General features: G+C 37.0%; 1 protein-coding gene across 3 annotated transcripts in view; it reads right to left on the bottom strand.

Annotated features, from left to right (window-relative positions):
- The window catches only part of MDGA2 (MAM domain containing glycosylphosphatidylinositol anchor 2), a 584,772-nt gene that overhangs the window by 30,399 nt on the left and 536,989 nt on the right, over positions 1-17,384 (bottom strand). For all 3 annotated transcript variants that reach the window (XM_087952463.1, XM_087952462.1, XM_087952461.1), the window contains exons 12-15: positions 8,262-8,282; positions 6,429-6,584; positions 5,184-5,342; positions 751-881 (exon numbers count right to left, since the gene is read on the bottom strand). In XM_087952463.1, the coding sequence (XP_087808589.1) occupies positions 751-881; positions 5,184-5,342; positions 6,429-6,584; positions 8,262-8,282 (467 nt within the window). The remainder of the gene's footprint in view (positions 1-750; positions 882-5,183; positions 5,343-6,428; positions 6,585-8,261; positions 8,283-17,384) is intronic.

The raw sequence follows: 17,384 nt of genomic DNA, 5'->3' as shown, positions 1-17,384 counted from the left end.
TGGGAAATTGTTTTCAAAAAGGCATAGACAATGAAAAATGTCTGCAAAAATGCACATATTTATGGGGGAGGAGAGACCAAACTGCATACAGAAATTCTGTGGGGTTTTTTTCTTTTTTCTTTTTCTTTTTTTAACAAAAACCTGATGTGGAAATAGACTGGAAAAATGAAAGAAACAAAAATACCTAACAACAACCCTGAATGAAATCAAATTTGATAGATTTGCCCAAGACAATTTTGACAGTACATCTCATCGGATAAGCACAAATGTCAACAGATTCACAGTTCCCTAGACCTAACAGATCCTGATAAAATCCCAATTTCAATGTGTCAGTGCTTATCTTTAAAATCCATCATGGGCCCCAACAATTTTGTCTGGTACAGAGACCTTCATAAAAGACCTATCTTTATATGTCATCAGAGAGCAGGGCTGCATTGATTGAAGTTTTCTGTATTTTGGAATTCTTCATGGAAAAAGATTATGTAAATAGAAACACTTCGAATTTATTGAGGTTTTGTTGTTGCTGTGAATGTACATTTTTGGTTGAGCAACATTAACAATACATTTTACTGTATTCATTACAATGCGTCAGTTGCATACAGATGTGGCATCTAGTGCAACTTTACAGATTTCATACGAACCACTTGTGCATAAAATATGAAATTGGCTTTTCATTGAGAAACATGGTGAAACTATGATTACTGGTAATGTTTCGATCCTCTTTATGGGACAGCTGTCACCTATTCTTACCTGGAATGATGAATTTGGATGTATATTTACACGGGCTTGAAACCAATGTTGTCCTTTGTTCCCAGTTGTAGACCAGAATGGACTTTCTGATGACGTCTGACTTTTTAACCGCAAATAAACATTTAATGTGCCTTTAAAAAGAAAGAGCATAGACACACACATATACAATTAAAGAAAAACAAAGAAAACAGAAAGAATATCAGGAGGTTGAGACACACCGGCAGATGTGGAACAACAATAACAAAAAAGAAATGTAAAATGCAAAAGCCAAAAGAGGTCAGTTTAATGAAGCACTGGAGTATGGATTTCAGCATAATGGAAGTCTCTGGAATGTTCTGGCTTTTTGTACCTTTCTTTACTGACTGTCTCTCTGTGGCAAGCTCTGAGTTTGCATGCTGATTTTGCCTCATTTTAATGGGCTTCCTATGTTTGGCTTTTCTTTCCACTGAAGGAAGTCACTGTAACATGGCCTTAGCAAGATGCTCCATTTCACTGAGTGTTCTCTGCCTCACCTCCAAGTCCTATGCTTTACCACAGACAATTCTGATGTTAACTTTAACAACTGTAATAAATTTAGTTTGGTGTAACCTTGCATGAATCACCCTCTACTAGGTTACATGCATAGAATATGATCCTGACAAAGGAGGATTACATATTCTAAGAAGGAGTAGAGTGGTGGCTACTACAAATAGCTTTTCGGATTAGACAAGGTGATGATTCAAAGTGGACCAGATATGAGTTCTTTGCACTTTCCTGCATTTCAATTGTGACATTTGGATAATTTTCTTTGGGGAAAAAAAGTTCTTTCTCTCTTTTAGAGCAAATATCCTGAGCAGCACTGAATTCTGCATGGCATATGGAGGGACACAGTCCAACATGAGCCAAGTTCGGATATATTTGGGGTGGGTGGGTAGGTGTCAGGAGTGTTCAGAGGAGAAACATTTGAAATACTGTAAAAACAATATTGAAGTTCTCTGCCCAGCATTAATTGCAAATATAGGCAGTCCTAACATTAGGATTGTCATTTAGCCCAGAATTATGGTCATAAATTGTTGCAGGTTATACGTGACCAGACCCAATTTTATGATAATTTTTGCAGCTTTTTTTTAAAGTGAATAGCATGGTTATTAAGTAAACAGCACCTTTAAGTGAATAGTGCAGTTGTTAAGTGATTGTATGATACCCCAATAGGTGGAAACCAGAAGTAAATGGTGGATACTGGCAAAAAGTACCAAAAATCATGATCATGTGACCACAGGATACTATAAATAGCTGCAAAGACAAGCCAGTTGCCATGAGACCAAAGTGTGATCAGATGATGATGATGATGATGATGAGTGTTTGTGGATGCACGTGTGAACATTGTAAGTTCAAAATTGCTTCATAAGAAATTTCATGGGCATTCCACTAAGTGGCTGGTTAGAAGCTGAGAACTACTGTACCATGCAACTATAAGTGTATGAATTGTATGTGACCAACAGAGGAAAAAAGCATTACTTCTATTACCCATGATGTAAGTAGCAAAAAGTCTTTAAACATATTAAATAATAATTTGTTGATTATGTCTTTGGGGACATAGTAATAATTAGTTTTATAGGGAAACGTTTAGTTTGCCAGGATTGTATTCAGTTTTCTTCAATCTATATTAGAGAAAAAGGCAAAACAATCAGTTGGTAAACCCGAAGAGACTTCACAGTGGCTAGATTCATACAAGATTTAGCCTGATTGCTAAATTAATCCACTGCCTGGGTTTAGGCAATATTTTCAACCTTAGTCAACTGCCTCCTATACTTATTTTGGGGAGTATGACGTGAGAGATACCTTCCAACTTATTAATGATAAGAAATGCAACCAAGGCATTGGAAAAAAAAACGTGGGTGGAAAGCCTTAGTTACAAACGTATTTATGACATGAAAGTTCTCAATGACATGGGTATATTGGCAGGAAGAATCCAACTCTTTGGTCCTGAACATTACAGGATCTCCAAAGGCTACATTTCAATGGCTTTCTGCCCACTGAATTATTTTCAAGACAATTCTCTTGACCATTTATGTTACCTCCTTCAGATTGGTAAAGAAAGGCATTCTCCAACAGAACCTCTCAATTATTGAATTGCTTCCCTCCCACACTTAAGATGGCTTGCCGACATTTCCAGAATGCACCATAAAATGTCTTTAGGTGAAATCCATTTTCATATCCGAGATTAAAAAGAGATGGACTTATTTTTAAAGCAATGTACTTTCTAATACAGCAGGAGGCAAGTGCGAGACAGCAAAAGTCTATTTCCCACCTCTTTTCATGTTGTGCTTTTGGTCGTTTATGATCATCATTTAGTTTCCTAGAGTGATCATGATGTATGGAGAATAACTGTCGTGTTGTGGCTTCATGCAGCAACTAGTTTCTGTTATGGTTTTTATTTCTGTTTGGTTTATTTTTAATTGACCTTTATTCCCTCCAATTGCTTTTACCAGCAATGTGATACAATTAATGATATTAAATAACACACACACACACACACACACCCTAAAATGAAACAGATTCATGATGTGCAGTGGCCAGAATATGAAAAAATGCAGCCAGCTCAAGGGAAGTAGATTTTCATATTTAATTATATAATTTTTTTTTAAAAAAAATACAGAATAAACTGTACATTGACATTGTGTTATAATACCCGCTTCCCCAAATACCCTCCTGCACACTGGGGGATTTTTTTAGTTTGGCATGATCAGCTCTGCCCTGATTTCTTGGTATGGTATATATTTATTTATATGAAACATTATATGACACCAACTCCCTTAATGGGTCTTGGCAGCTTACAAGGTACAGTGAAAACCCCTATTAAAAACAACACTAAAATGTATGAGACATAAAACACCAAAGCTTAAGAGATCCTAATAAAAGCCTAGGGAAAGAAAAGTTTCCAGTCTCTTCCTACATCGTGTTAAAGAGGAGACTTTGCTTCAACTCTAGTGTCAATTTATTCCATTTTTCTATTTTAGTGGAGTACTTCTGTTGCACTAATTTAGGGAACTCGTTTTTTTTAAATAAAAGACGTGAGTTTGGAAAATGTAATAACAACAGCAATAGCAGCATAACCAACAGTTGATGTTGCTTGTTTTGTTTTGAAACCAGAAAGAATTTCATCCAACAATTCCAAAGACCACAGAATATGTCCTTCAAACCTCAAATGTCTATGGGGACATTTGAGGAAAGCTTAAAGACTCATCTTGACCATCTGTGCAATTTCAGGGTGAAATGTTCTATTCTCAAAAAAAAAAAAAAAAAAAAAAAAGCATTAAAAGGAACATGCCCATTTAGCAATGTTTTCAATTCCCCAACTGAATGTTTATGTATATGGTGCTGTGGTCCACCAGCCCCAATGATGCCAAGGTCTCAAAAGGGTCTTTGAACAAGCTTGAATGAAGAAACACTGAGCTTATAGAAAATGAGAGAAGGCCTCCAACCAAAGCTAAAATGAAATCTTTCTAATGGGATATAAATTGTTTTTGGTTAAAGTTCTTCCTAACCTAATGGTGACCCTGGTCTGATAGTACATATTGTAATTAATTTGCAAAGAATGAAAAAAATGCCAAACGTCTTGTGATATTATGATTGTTTGCTCCTGAGAGACACTTGTTTGAGAGTGATGGCCATATAAAATGAATGAACAAATGAACGAATGAATGATGCACTTGGTGGAAGATTTGCTTGATGGAATGATGTGACCTCCTTCAGTTTAATACCATAAAATAAGGAATGTGTAATTTCTTACAGCAGGGGGGAATGCACTTTAAAAATTCTGACATCCACTTATACCTCTTTTTCCATTTCTGATTGTTGAAATTGGCATCTTAAACTTTGCAAAAGATTATGTTTTGTCATTCACTCTTTGGGAAAAACCAATTAACAGTAGGGAGGTTGAGTTTGCTAAGGTCTAAAAGTTCCGTTAAGCTTCTCTAAGACTTATAGCCCTAATTTTCCTTTAAAACCCTCAAACCTTCTCCCAAATGAAGAAATTTGATTTCCCAATTTGGGAATGGTCTGGAGAAATTTGGAGTAATTAGGAAGATCATTAACTAAGTATTGTGGGCTACAGTGATAATGCAGTACTTCCTAGGCGAGAACTGTTTGGACTTCAGATCACAGGAAAGCATCTTACGAGAAGATATATAGTATTGAATTCATATGTGTCTCACCTCTAGAATCAAAGGCCAATTCTGAAATGTTTAGTAGAGGCTTGAATTGAATCAGGCTCTGATGAAGCAGACCCAATAACAATCTGATTTTTTTCCCCTGAAGTTCATTAGCATTCAGGTGATTTGCTAGGACTCAGACATGCAGACAGTAGTCTGATTGCTATCTTAAGAAAATGAAGAAACACTCTTAACTTTTTTTTAATCTTGCAACAGTGATGAAAGATAATGATTACTCACCTATGTGTTGACCATACATGTTGTAATAAAAACTGAAGCAATATGCGGTATTGGTGGTTCCATATGGGTTTTTGGGAGGGATGCTAAAAATTGGGCTAATGAGCCTTGCTCTATCACCTTCTTTTCTCGGACTGGATGCTTCAATGTACATGAAAAATCCTAGAAGGGAAAAAATAACATGAAACTGTGATATGCCACATTTAACAAGGAGAAACATTTTCCTCTGGAGACTGGGGAACAGTGCCCAAACTTAAGAATAGAAGCACATAAGTAAACTGAATACTAGTACAGCACTTTTCCAGATACCCATGGGAAACCCTCAAGCAGGACCTGAGGATCACAATGCTATTTAGCTCAAGTTCCAAGTTCCCTGGAAATATTATGAACTGATGCTGCCTGTAGCAAGTTGCTGTAGCTGTTTCAAAGGTTGATCTGTCAAGGGCATATGTTTTTTGTACTCCTACTATTTATATGACTAATATGTTAAATCAGTGTGGCTTCTATATAACAAAAATTATAAAATGTAGAAATAAATCAGGATGCTCAGACAGGTACAAATTAAACAGAAGGGATCTACCATTTTAAATATTTTTTCTTTAATGTTTTATTCATGTAGGAACTACTTATAGACCACCTTTTCATATCAGAATCAATCTATCAAACTCATACAACCCCTGGAAAAACTGACAATCATTCTTCCTTTTTGTGTGATCCTGTGTGTGTTGGTGAAGGACCACAGATACTATGTTCCTACTTTGTGCCTGCTTTGTGGAATAGTCTCCCTTCAGAAATTAGTTTAATAAAATCACTTTATCAATAAATGTTAAAAAGGTAAAGACTCACATTTTTTTCTTATATTTTGGTCACTATACAAAGAAAGACACTTTCTTTACTATTAACATGGAAGCATTTCACTATTGCCAATTTCCAAGATTTTTTTAAACTATCCCATCCAAACATTAGCCATACCTGAACCTGCTTAGCTTTTTTGAGATCAGCCAAGATAGCTTTTGTTTGAAGTTTGTTGTTATTTTAATAACTGTCCACATTCTGAAGCATGTAACCATAGCTTTTAAGTTTGAATAAAATGGAAAACTTAGGCTCATATTTACAGGCTTATCTGTAGCTTGTACTCAAAGAAGAGTTAAGAGACTGATATACAGGCAGAATCAGAAGCAGTTTATTGATTGTTGAAAGGCATATCTTATTTTTCATTGCAAAACTCAGCTAAGAGTTACACGCTACCTTCCTTGGAACCTGACCGGTCAGCATTAGGTCCAGTGTTTGGGGTGTATTTTGTGTCTCGAAGGACAATGTTTTGTCTTGTCCAATCAAAGTTGTCCTTTTCATCTTGGGTGAATAAACAAATGTTGCCATCTTCAAAGCCACAGTGGAATTCTCCTGTCAACAAACCAACCACATGATCATGCAAATAATCATTTCAAGTTAACAATTTACAAAGGCTTTAAGCTTTCTTCTTCTTCTTTTTCAGAAAACTATTTTGTAATCACAATGTTTCAGGTTAGATTTTCTAAATATATGGAATTATCTGATAAGTAGTCCCAGAGATAAAAAACAGTGATCAAAATGGTAACAATATATAATAAATAAAACAATAAAAATCATAAAGCTTCATAACTACTTGTGATGGTAGCAGAAACCCAAGTTAATTCTCTTAAACTAAGCTGAGGCACCTATGAAAATGTAGCTATCACTGAAGTGCTAGAATTGGATTAGAAACATGTTGGATCAATATCATCAGTATCATCAAGCATTTTAATACAACTAACATGAAAATGTTTGCTATGAGTCTCTTCATAAATATTGTCAAATTCAGTTTTAGGATGTGGGCCTAAAACTGGATTAGAATGAGAAAATTATTAGACAGCTAATAGCTAGTAGCTTTTCTGGGAAGAACTGTATTAAATTATCTTTCTATTGAAACACTCGGAATGACATAATTGGGGATATATAAAAACAGTTGTGAGCTTGCCAGAGATTTTGCCTGAATTAAGGAATATTTGCCGAACTTAGTCTTAACCTCAAATTGACCTTTGTGTGAGTTCAAATGCATTAATAAAAACTTCAAAGAGAGATGGACAACCTGGTGTTCTGGAAGTTGTCTTAAAAATTCCACCATTTCTTATTCCTTGCCATTCTGGCTAGAATTAATAGGAATTGGGGACAAACATATGGAAGGAACACACACTGTCTTTCTCTGCTCTTTATCTTTTAATCAACAAGTTTAGTCTATACCTAGGTGGATCAGGGGCTCTAGTTATTTCCTCCTTTGCTTCCTGGAAGATTCATCAAACATTTGGAAGGAAACAGTATAGAGCAAGGGAGTCCTTTGTTAACTTTCATGAGCTGTCAGTCATCCTATCTACATATCTGGTTAAGTCTTTGCTTTCAGTCCTAATCTAGAGATGGCAACCTCTGAAAATGATTTGTGTGGCCCTCAGAAACATTTTTGCATCCCAAGAGAATCTCTAAAACTGACAGATGTTCTCACTTAGGAGTAAGAATTCTAAAGGAGGAATTCTAAAAAGGCAGCATGGATGCTTTATTTGCAGAGCCTTAAGGCACCAACTTCAAAAATGCTACAGCCATAAGAAAGCAAATATATATTTCTTATTAGAGAGTTAATGGGCAAAGTAGATACCCTAAATAACATTCTTATCATCTAAAACTCTCCTTCTATATGCCCATCCCCAATCCATTTGACTGACATAATAACATCATTGTTCATACTCCCTGTTGTTCTAGTAGGCCAAGAATATTAAAAGTGTGGCTTCCAGCTTTCTCTTCCTCCCCAGATGAAAGGAAAATTAAGGATCTGAAGAAGTGTTTGGTGCTTTCATTCATCTCTTGTCTGGGCTTTGTTGTTGTTGTTCTTTCTTTTTTCAATCTATCCTTTTGTTCCTTTGTATCTTTTCAAAATTTATTTTGTGAAGTCCCCAGTTTATATTATGGTATACTGATATATTATTCCCCCTTGCACAGTATACAAAGTCTATATAAAAAGTAAGAAAGATCTAAATTTAATTTATATAGCGACAAGGTAGTTCTAATACTTACGTAAATGTGGATTCATTGGAGCTATAAAAGAAAAAGATAAGATCCTAAAATTAATAAAATTTTCTGTGCATACCAACAGCTGTTTTGTATCTGATATTCCTACTATTTGTGCCTTTCCATCAGGATTGGACAACTATTAGGCTTATAAATTCTGTAAGAGGAAATATTTGTAGCTCAGCATTCAAATGAGGGGTCCTTGATATTCTCTGAGCTGGGCTGGTTTTTTTTACAGACATTTCATTACTCAAACTAGGTAACATTATTAGTGCTAGTCCAGAGTGGGGTTTGTTCTCATTTTATATTCTAGTGGCTAGAGAACACACTCAGCTAGAGAATACACATGAAGTCATCAACAATGTCTTCAAAGGTATCAAATTCACAAGGGAAGAAGAAAAGAAAAAGATGCTACCCTTCCTGGATATCCTTATCAGCAGAGACTGTGATGGCAAACTAGAAACCCAAGTCTACTGACAAACTGCCCACACCAACCAAGTGCTCCACTACTGAAGTAATAACTCAATCTTCCACAACAGAAGCTGTGTTAGAATATTATTTAGTTGAGCACAAAAATACTGCAGCTATGCTGAATGTTTGTTGTGGTTAGCCGGCAGCAGGTGCAGACGGCTGAGGAGAGCGAGGACTCAGATGAGGGGCCAGGACCATTAGGGAGTGGACTGCTGCCTTCAGAGTTTGTGGGGGCTGGCAGCAGCGATGAGAAGGTTCCTGAGGAGCCTGTGCCAAGTGCGCATGTGCACAGGATTGCTCACAGGAAAGAGCAGCTATGGGCAACTCGGGAATAAGGTTGCAAAGTAATGGCCCCTCCTTCAAGAAGATAAAAGCCAGCTGTGAAGCGAATGTTCTTTGCAGGAAGCAAAGACATTTTGAAACTCAGCCTCGTGGACATTACAGTATTTTAAGTTGGTATTTGAAAACTCTTGTGTTGTGAAATAGTTCTTATCTGTGATTTTTGGCGGACTCGTTTATGCTTATCAAAGTAATTAGTTTGCAGCAGCCTTTTAACTGGAGATTTGTAAGACTCATTAAAAGGTTTCTGTTCCCTTTGGTTATTGTTTGTCTTATTGGAAAAGGGTTTGGGTCAGAACAACGTTAGAAAAGGAAACAGATCATCTATACAACATCTTCCACCCCAAAAGAGAAAGGAATATCCACACAGCTTCATCAAAAAGGACCTGACTACTCAACCCAATATAGCACAAGCAACACAAGCTATAAAAAGAATAACAATACCATAAATCAAAACCATCTCAGAAACCACCAACAGACCATCACAATCACATGGCATCAGCACAGTCCATGAACCAACTAAAGCCCTCTAAAACAGGGGGTCTCCAACCTTGGCAACTTTAAGACTTGTGGACTTCAACTCCCAGGGAGTTGAAGTCCACAAGTCTTAAAGTTGCCAAGGTTGGAGACGCCTGCTCTAAAACATACTAAGTAAAGACTCAGCAGCCTCAAAAGAAAGAAAGAAAAGAAAAACAGGAGTAAATACAACATTTAGTGTAAGGACTGCAACACCACAATGCAGGACAAACTGTGATAAGACCAGCAGAACACATCCATGAAGACCACTTAACAGTCAGAAGGCATGGTGAAAACTCTTAAATTTCACAACATGAACAGACTTAACCATAGTTTCAAAATGTCACCATTCTAGACCAAACCAAGTCCTACCAACAGTGATTAAGGTTAAGATGCTAGAATATAAAATGAGAGCAAACCCCACTCCCATTTAGCACTGATGATGTTACCTAGTTTGGATAATGAAACTGCATGGAAACAATAAGTTGGAGAGTACCATGAGTAAACTATTTTGTATTGTAGCTAGTCATTCAGCTATTTAGCCCAGGTGAAAAACAATCTTTTAACAATTCCTAGGATTCCTGAAGGAATGTAACAGTGAAAACAACTGTACTTTCCTTCAACAATTTTCTCCTGCTTATGCCTAGATTTCTTTATCCCACCAGTATAATAATTTACATTGGGAGAGTCTTTGGGTTGCAGATACAGTTAAATAATTAAGAGTTTAAAAAACATACAAATACATTTTCTATTCAGCTCTTATTTACATTTCAAATTATTATTCTCATATCTTAACAAATGGTATTTTAAATTTTCTAATTTGTCCCTTTTAGATTTTCCTTAAAGTAAAACATGTAAAATTATTTATACAATTTTATATTTGTTGTGCTTGGTAAGAGGCAGGAAATATAAAATTATAAGGTAATTTAGGATATGTTTTAAGGGAAAAAACAAGAATAATAATGGTGTTAGCATAATAATAGCAAGTATACAGCTTATCTTTCAATATTATCAAATATTCAAAAGCTATATATTTAATCATTGATGGCAAAAGATGGGCAGTGTGCAACTTATATAGGCATTTATTTTATTTAAAAAAATTCTGTACTTCTCTTTCAAGGAACAGAGTAATACAGTACATATAGTAATGATCCCATTTCTATCCTAGAAACGATCTAGAAAAGTAGAGACAAGAATGACTGATTGAAGGACATCCTGTAAATTATATTTCCATGTTAGAACAAGATGTCTTCATGATTCAAACTACAAGATATATCCCACAAAGAGAGACGTTAGCACATTTGGAAAAATTCCACAATGTTGTAGGTAGGGAATAATTGGAGTAAGAACACAGGGATATTGTAGATCAGCAAGTTCCAAATATCCAGAAGGATTTCAGAATATTTAGCAGATATTGAATACAAGCTGGCTGTTGCAAGGAACAGAAGAAGAGAAAAATACCTAGGAGTTATATAACAAGGATATAGTTGATTCATTAAAAACAAACACTACTTTGTTTGAACTTTTATTTTTTAGTGCTTTAGAAGGGTATTTGCTTGGTGGATGCTTGGTAGTGAGTGAGTGAGGATTTGAACAGAGAACTTTCTTTGTCAAGATCGTCATCTTATTTGATTCTTGTTCATCCAAAGGAAACAAAGAATCTATGGAATCTCACTCTACAGGAGTATGTATTGTTTATTCATTTAATTTATATGACATCCACCTCACTGTTACAACAACTCTGGGCAGCTTACATCATAAAAAAAGACAATACAAAGCAATTATAAAAAAGATTAAATAGTGACTAAAAACTAAGAGGACAGGTGATGAGAGGGTGGGGTTCTTCTCTCTAACTCATTAGCCACCTGTAGCACAGAGGCCTCCTGTTGGGGCCTCAGGCCAGCCAGCAGAGTTTGTTCTAAGGCTCTCCTGGAAGGCCAAAAGTGTGAGGCTTGATCTTATCCCCAGCCAGAGAATCATTCCAATGGGAGGGTCACAGCAGAAAAGTCTCTTCTCTTAGACTCAGATGAAATTCTTTGGCAGATGGGATCCAAAATAGGAGTAAGTGGGACCACCCAAACCCAGAATCCAATCCTCCTGCGAGATCCTAATAGAGGGAAAGCTTTTTGGTGAAGTAAAACATTGTATACCTGAACAGTGCCTCAGAACTGATTCCAAAATAAATTTACGGCAACACTCTAGGCAGTTTGAAAGATTTTGATGACTTGACTCTGCTAATTCCCATGGGCCTCACAGAGTGGGACAGAATCCTGGGAGTGGTTCGTGCCTTGAAATCCCTCATCCCTTCCTTTTGACCCTAATATTTTTGCTTTCACCTGGCTCCTTTGATTGATGTATTTTTTTTAACTATTTTTATGTTGTAGTTATACACAAAATCACTCCAAGATGGGATACGCAGTATCTAAATTTGATAAATAATAAATAAATAAGTCCATGGTGAGCATGCTCCAACCTTGAGTAGCATACGTGGGCCAACATTTAATTTACACAAAGCTATTTTGAAAGCACTCTGTAGCTTCACTTTATTGCCATTTTATCTTTTTCTTTTCACTCTTATATTCCTTTATTTAAGAGGAATAATCAGTGACTTGCTTCCTGTATAATTTGCCTTGAGAAAATGTACTTAGTTATTCAAGACAGGCCTCCCTGTGTTTGCTAACACAATTACTTCTCATTTGCTGAGAAACATTTCATTTTTGGCATTCTTCTGACTCCAAATTGTGGGGAACTGCACTGAGTGACATTTGCTTTGTCGACAAACTTGGAGGCTTTGAGAGAAACTATCGTTAATGGCTAACCTTCAGTGCTGCAATATTCATATTGTTTGCAACACAGCAACCAAAGCCAAATGGATGGGTTGGCAAGCAAGAATCAACTCCTGATGATTGACAAGAACAGAAAACAAATTCAACACTGGTTAGTTATATACATGTTACAGGCCAGTAGCACAAGAGTAATGTAGGTGGGGAGCAACAATTCAGAAGTGGTAGTTTTGGAGAGCCTCCTGTCATCATTGATCCAGGTTCAAGAATCACTCAGTGGGGAAAGTAGCAAGCAGTAGTTGTCATGATGGGAAAATAAGAGTTGATGAAAGTGAGAACTCTTACTCTGAGCTTCCAAGGTCTAGAGAAACTTTTTAGCTTGTAGTTATCCCTGTTGGAATTGGCAAGCCTGGTTCTGTGATTCCAGTGTTCCAGAGGGGGGAGGGGGTTTCATATGATTGAGTTGGGGTAAGAAAGCTAAAAAATGGTACCCGGGGATTGTATTATTAAGAATTAAAGATTTATAGGCCAGATAATAATGCAAGTCAAACAAGAAGCCATCATGTCTAGGAGGATTTGATGGCCAACACAAATTAAATGGTTTTGTAAAGGGGCCAAAGGTGGCTTACTTCTAAAATAAAAAGATCTCTTCTTGCTTTATGTGCAAAATCCTTGGCATTTCCAAGTACAGCTGAAAAATTCATATCTGAAACCTCTAACTGCAGCATGTTAGAAATATCTAACCCACGCAGCATGTTATGCGAACCTAGTCACAATGCTTTTTATTACTCGTAATTAGCTGTTGATTCTCCCTGTTCTCCATTTCAGAAGGCTGGGAAATGATAATGAGATCTTCCACTGCCCTGGTTGAGTCCAGCTGCCACTTGATTCCTTCCCTAAAAGTCGGGTTGGACAACCTTTCCAAGGTGGTAAAGCACACTTAACTTTGAGAAGGCCAAGGGCACTAGTGGGTGGGATAAATATGCCAAAGGATGGGACTATATTGTGTACACAGCTTGGTTGCGCTTTTATTTCTTGCTTTGTGAGAGGAGGAGGAGGAGGAGGAGGAGGAGGAGGAGGAGGAGGAGGAGGAGGAGGAGGAGGAGGAGGAGGAGGAGGAGGAGGAGGAGGAGGAGGAGGAGGAGGAGGAGGAAAAATATATTGTTCCAAGATTTGGGCAAAGGCTTGGAAAATGTTAACTAAGTAGGCAGCCAGCTAATGGCAGCAGTAAGCACAGTTATATGTCCACTCCTTTTCATTTCTCTTGTAAGCCTTTGCTATTAAGTGATTTGGGAAAGAAAACTATTTCAGTTCTATCCAGCTCTAGGTACTAATCTGAAGTCAGCCTTCCTAGCTTTTTTCTCTTTCACACCTAGCCTTCTGTTTATGGTGGAAGGAATGGGAGTGGAAGGAAGAAGAAGGAGAGAAAGAGCTTTCTACAATTTTGTAAACAACAAACTAAAAGACTAAAGGTCCATCCCACCCCTGAAAGGACCTAATGGTAAAGACTGCAACGATGACACTATTAAAGCCAACCTCTTTAACACATTCTTCGGCCCAGTATTTGTAAACAGCAATGGATCATGCCCAGTATTGCCTAGTCGAACAACAGACAACTACAATGATCTAATATATATAAAATTTACAGAAGACAATGTTTAAAAAGCACTACGCAATCTAAAACCATCTCTATCTATTGGACCGGACAGAATATGTGCCTACTTCTTTAAAAAGCTATCCACTGCCATAGCCGAACCTCTACGCATAATCTTTGAAAAATCTTTCAGGACCAGCTCCTTGCCAAAACTATGGTCACAAGCCACGGTCATCCCATCTTCAAAAAGAGAGACCCCAGCCTAGTTGAAAATTACAGACCAATCTCTTTATGCTGCGTCACCTGTAAAGTCATGGAATCAATTATTAACCAATCCATCATCCTCCACTTAGAAACAAACAACCTACTCTCTAATAAACTATTTGGTTTCAGGAAAAAACTATCATGTAATCTGCAACTATTACACTGCAAAAACATATGGACTACACAACTTGATCAGGGCAAAGCAATAGACGTAATCTACATAGACTTCTGTAAAGCTTTTGATTCAGTGGTACATGACAAACTACTCCTAAAACTAAAATCTTACGGTATCTCTGGACACCTGCATAACTGGATAGAAGCATTCCTGTCAAACAGACAACAAATGGTCAAAATTGGGAGCGTCTAATCAAATTCTGTACCTGTCAACACTGGTGTCTCCCAAGGCAGTGTTCTAGGACCAATTCTTTTCATACTCTACATAAATGACCTCTGTGATCATATTAAGAGCAACTGCATTCTCTTTGCTTACGATGTAAAGTTATTCAACACTACTGACAATACTGCTACCCTTCAAAAAGACCTTGACTATGTATCAGAATGGTCAAACAAATGGCAACTTCAAATCTCAACAAATAAATGCTCTGTCCCACATATTGGCAAAAAAAATCCGAAAATAAAATACAAGCTGAATAGTCAAGACCTTGTTGATGATCCAAACTCTGTCAAGGATCTTGGAGTGCTCATCTCTAATGACCTAAGTGCTAGAGCCCATTGTAACTACATAGCCAAAAAGGCATTAAGAGTTGTTAACCTAATCTTATGTAGCTTTTTCTCTGGTAATATTTCACTAATAACTAGAGCTACAAAACATTTGCTAGACCAATACTCGAATACAGCTCATCAGTCTGGAACCCACATTACGTATCTGATATTAACACAGTTGAGAAAGTCCAGGAATATTTCACAAGAAGAGTTCTCCATGCCTCTACTCGTTGCAGAATACCTTAATCGCACCAAACTTGATTGCAGGAAATACGACTTCAGCAACAGAGTGGTCAATGTCTGGAATACTCTACTTGACTCTGTGGTTTCTTCCCCAAACCCCAAAAACTTTAACCTTAGACTGTCTACTATTGACCTCACCCCTTTCCTAGGGGTTCTGTAGGGGACGTGCATAAGCGCACCAGGGTGCCTACCATCCCTGTCCCATTATTTCTTTTATTTTTTATTTTTTTATATGTATCCATGTATTCATAACTATGTTTTTACTTATATCTTGTAAGCAATTGACAAAATAAATAAATAAAATAAATATATTATAGTAGTAGTAGTCCAGGAGAGGGAGGTTGCTCACTTCTTAAAAAGGCTCCATAAATAGGCATTCTATGTGACTGCATCAGAAGCCTTTCCTCTACTATTTCATTCTAAAAATTATTATTTAACACTAGAAAAACATTTGTACTGGCATGCACTTAAACTTCTTCCAACCCCATTCTTTTTTCCTTTTGTGGCATCTCTTTGAGTATAATCATAGTTGTATTCTTTAAAGTGAACTGATTGCTTTGATGGAAGATGGTAATTCATTGAAGTGAACAACTAATCATATACATTAATCCACTTATTCTAGAATATATTCAGAAAGGATTTGATTCTATGACCCCCAATTGGAGAGATTGTAGTACTGTTGAAGAGATGATAGAAGGCAATATTTGGCTAACACCTGCTTTGCAGCAGAGAATCCACATAAACTCAGGTGATAGTATGAAAGTTTATTGTGAAAGAATTCAAATGAAATGCTAGATGAAAGCAGAACTTCACTAAGTGTTTACAACCCAGTGGTGAATTTGAGTAATCTTTTTTCTTTTGCTGTTCTCTTTTCAATCTGTTACTCTAGAGCATGAATCAGAGCATTAATGTTTTGAAAAATAAACTCATAATTGCACATATAAGTGACACAAACTAAGGTGAGTCATTCTGCAAGCAAGATAGCAACTTGTTTTGGAAGAGAAAAAGGAGAAAAAGAAACCCTGTGAGTAGAACATCACATTAAGTTCAAAGTTCTTTTGCAAACCCAATGATTGCCATGGGATTTCTTCAGTTTGTTTTAGCAGGTAAGTGTTACATTACAGGACCAAATATCACAAATAATAGATTTAACTAACTTGGTTGTGCCAAGAAATTGAAGAAGGTGTGTGTGGCTCTTAAAGGGCAATTGGACTGGGGTTTTTTTCCTTGAGGAAGAAGAATATATTTTGCTTTTCCTCCAAGAAGCTTCATCAGTTGTGACTGGATGGTGAGGGGATGGAAGGATAGGTACTGAGAGGATGGTGGTGTTGGTGGGGGAAATGGAAGGAACTGTTGTGGCCACTTGGGGATTTATCTGTGCCCTCAGGGTCACCTCAATCAGAGTTCAAATGGTAGTGGAATCTTTTTGAAACTGGTGAAAGGACTGCATTATAGACAGGAGATAGGTGGTGTCAATTCCTCCTCCTCTGTTGAGAAAGGGCTGTTCAGTTCTAACATAGATGGACTCTTTTATCCCTCTTTCAAACCAATGATCCTCTCTATCTATATCTCTAATCCAGTTGCCTTTTGAAAAAAGCACCTTTGAGGCAACTATGACCTGGATGATTGAGATTCTCTGTAGATATATACTGTATATTGTAAGAGCCTTGATGGCACAGTGGTTAGAATGCAGTATTGTAGCCTAATTCTGCTGACTACCAGGAGTTTGATTCTTACTGGGTCAAGGTTGACTCAGCCTTCCATCCTTCTGAGGTTGGTAAAATGAGAACCCACATTTTTGGGGGCAACATGCAGACTCTGTAAATTGCTCAGAGAAGGCTCTAAAGCACTGTGAAGAGGTATGTAAGTCTAAATGTTATTGCTATTGCTAAATTTTAAAAAAAATCAGATCAAGGAGTTGCAGCTTCAAGATGTATTGCCTGAACGATTTTATGATTTTAGAATTTACAATCCAGTTATATAATTACTCAGATTTAAGCTATATTCCTTCCACACTTTTGGCTTGTTTGTGTGTGCATGTGAGCATGCATGCATGCACCCGTGTGTGGTTTTTGAATTTCAGCTGAACACAAATTCATTTCCATATGTCACTTTTTGGAAGAAGGTCCCTAATCACACCAGATGGGGCCCTCAGCCTAGAAAATATTATACATCTCATCTGTAAAACAAATGGGA

The sequence above is a fragment of the Notechis scutatus genome, chromosome 1, assembly GCF_049901735.1.
Source record: "Notechis scutatus isolate UNSWTSFEM ecotype Mainland chromosome 1, rNotScu1.2, whole genome shotgun sequence".
Classification (NCBI taxonomy): domain Eukaryota; kingdom Metazoa; phylum Chordata; class Lepidosauria; order Squamata; family Elapidae; genus Notechis; species Notechis scutatus.
This window is presented reverse-complemented; position numbering and strand designations above follow the sequence as displayed.